Here is a 2204-nt window from a genome sequence, read left to right as displayed (position 1 = left end):
TAAATTAGGGACGGCTAGCGTAGATAGCCCTCGTGTAGTCACGATCCTTCTAGAAACTCCAGTGTGCATGCTCCCGGCGTCGCGTGACTTCCGCTGTCGTAACTATATTAAGGTACACTCATATTTGTGCAAAGAACGTACTTACAAAATAACACATACATGTAATTAAAATCTATAATAATACAAAATGTTTCGATGTTGTGTAAACCATGGAGCTTTGTTTGTTCTCTTTGTTTTTGACTGAAACGCTGTCTTTGTTAATATTTTTTCTATAACCCACTTCCAAGAACACTGCAGCCCAAGCTCTCTAAATATAAGTGAAATGTTCGATTCTATGTGAATTGAGGCTATGCCATATTTATAACATATTGTAGGTGGCGACCTTGATGAGCTTAACCATTGATTTTCAGGTAAAGAAGTTATTGATGTGGCTTGTAGCAGCACAGCAATACGACTGGTATCAAGTGGTCAGTATGAGAATTCAGTGACAGTCAGTTTTGAAGGGCTGAACGAAGAACACCTTTCTACACACACTCCAACCCTCATCTGCCCTTTCGAAACTATCTAAAGATAAAAAGTGGGTTTATTTACTTTTGTTATCACTCATGTCGGAATGAAAATAACATAAATTAAAGTACGCAAGAACAAGTGTAATGCATTTCCTAAAAACTTGAAAAAATATATAAACCAAGAAGTTTTTTTCTCTTCGTTTTTGAGTTATGAAAGTTAATATTTATCTGTATGTTCGATAATTTCAAGTACTTTAAACTTTTGCTTTCTTTAGTTACGGAAGATTAAAATTATTCTCATTGGATGAAATTGCTTGACTACAAAATTAAGTTCGTTTTAATAACAAACATTAGGTCTCTGTTTGCAATATAAAGAGTTAGGCCTCTGTTTACAATATAAACAGTTAGGCCTCTGTTTCCAATATAAAGAGTTTGGCCCCCGTTTTCAATATAAAAAGTTATGACTCTGTTTCCAATATAAAGAGTTAGGTCTCTGTTTCCAATATAAAGAGTTAGGGAGACATCTTTCATTTCTAAGTTTTCGTCATATCTGATTAATTGTCTTCCTCTTGCAATTTCTATAGAATTAATGAATGATAGTGTAACGGTATTGTTTGTAAGTCAAACTATAAAAACCTTTTAATAACTGGATTCACATTCAAAACTACATGTAGTTAACCGTAGTATGTGAGGCATAATGTGTGGAAGGAGAGTATAAAACTGTGATATTGATTGATGGCTATTTAATGGAGCAGACGTTTTATAAAAGGAAACATATAGTTAAAACCACATAACCAAAACTGAATAATATGTTGAACAATCACAAAGTTTATCTATATTGGTAAAATTAACTTTAATAAAGCAAATGTCTATAGTTACGAATGATTTATTTAATTTTTAGGGGAATCCTCTGACCATCTCGACCACCCTGGAAGAGCTGGTCATCTGGCGTTTTGCAATTGTTTCGTTGGTAGATGTTAGATTACCCCACCTTGTCAATGCACGTGAATCCTTTATTTATTATTATTTTTTGTTCTGCACCTTCCCACGTGTGCATACGCATCTTCTCTGTTGATGAATGGGAGACAACAGCAAAGATTCCTGGAGAACTGAGTTCTACAAAACCATCTACAGGTCCAGAGAAGTCACAAACATTCATGTAAAATATGCATTCAGTGTTTGCCTGATGGAAGAAAACTGTAGGAAAAAGATATCCAATAAAATGTCTGTATATTCTTAAGTCTGTTATAATTCGTGGCTAAGCACATATAACATAAGAAGTAACTTTTAAAACCAGAAAACAAAACGTAAACTAAGTCTTTAGGATAAACATTAAAACATGTTGTACATAAAGTATTGGTACTTTTACTATAAAGTATAGGTAACCTTTCTAAAGACTACAATTTTCAAAAAAAAAAATTCTAACGTGGATCCTTCAACAATAAAACACAACCTGAGGAATTATTTTACCATCTTTCTAACGTGGATCCTTCAACAATAAAACACAACCTGAGGAATTATTTTACCATGTTTCTAACGTGGATCCTTCAGCAATATAACACAATCTGAGGAATTATTTTACCATGTTTCTAACGTGGATCATTCAACATTATATAAGAGCCGAAGAATTATTTTACCATCTTTCTAAGGTAGATCCTTCAACAATATAACACAGCCTGAGGAATTATATCACCA

The 2204-nt window shown here is 33.4% G+C and overlaps 1 protein-coding gene across 1 annotated transcript in view; it reads left to right on the top strand.

The window, feature by feature from the left end:
• The window catches only part of LOC106470984 (corticotropin-releasing factor-binding protein-like), a 42256-nt gene extending 40507 nt beyond the window's left edge, over positions 1–1749 (top strand). The window contains exons 7-8 of the mRNA XM_013931569.1: positions 411–577; positions 1411–1749. Of these exons, the coding sequence (XP_013787023.1) occupies positions 411–568 (158 nt within the window). The 3' untranslated portion in view covers positions 569–577; positions 1411–1749. The remainder of the gene's footprint in view (positions 1–410; positions 578–1410) is intronic.
• Positions 1750–2204: the final 455 nt, after the last annotated feature.

The sequence above is a fragment of the Limulus polyphemus genome, unplaced genomic scaffold, assembly GCF_000517525.1.
Source record: "Limulus polyphemus unplaced genomic scaffold, Limulus_polyphemus-2.1.2 Scaffold4337, whole genome shotgun sequence".
Classification (NCBI taxonomy): Eukaryota; Metazoa; Arthropoda; class Merostomata; order Xiphosura; family Limulidae; genus Limulus; species Limulus polyphemus.
This window is presented reverse-complemented; position numbering and strand designations above follow the sequence as displayed.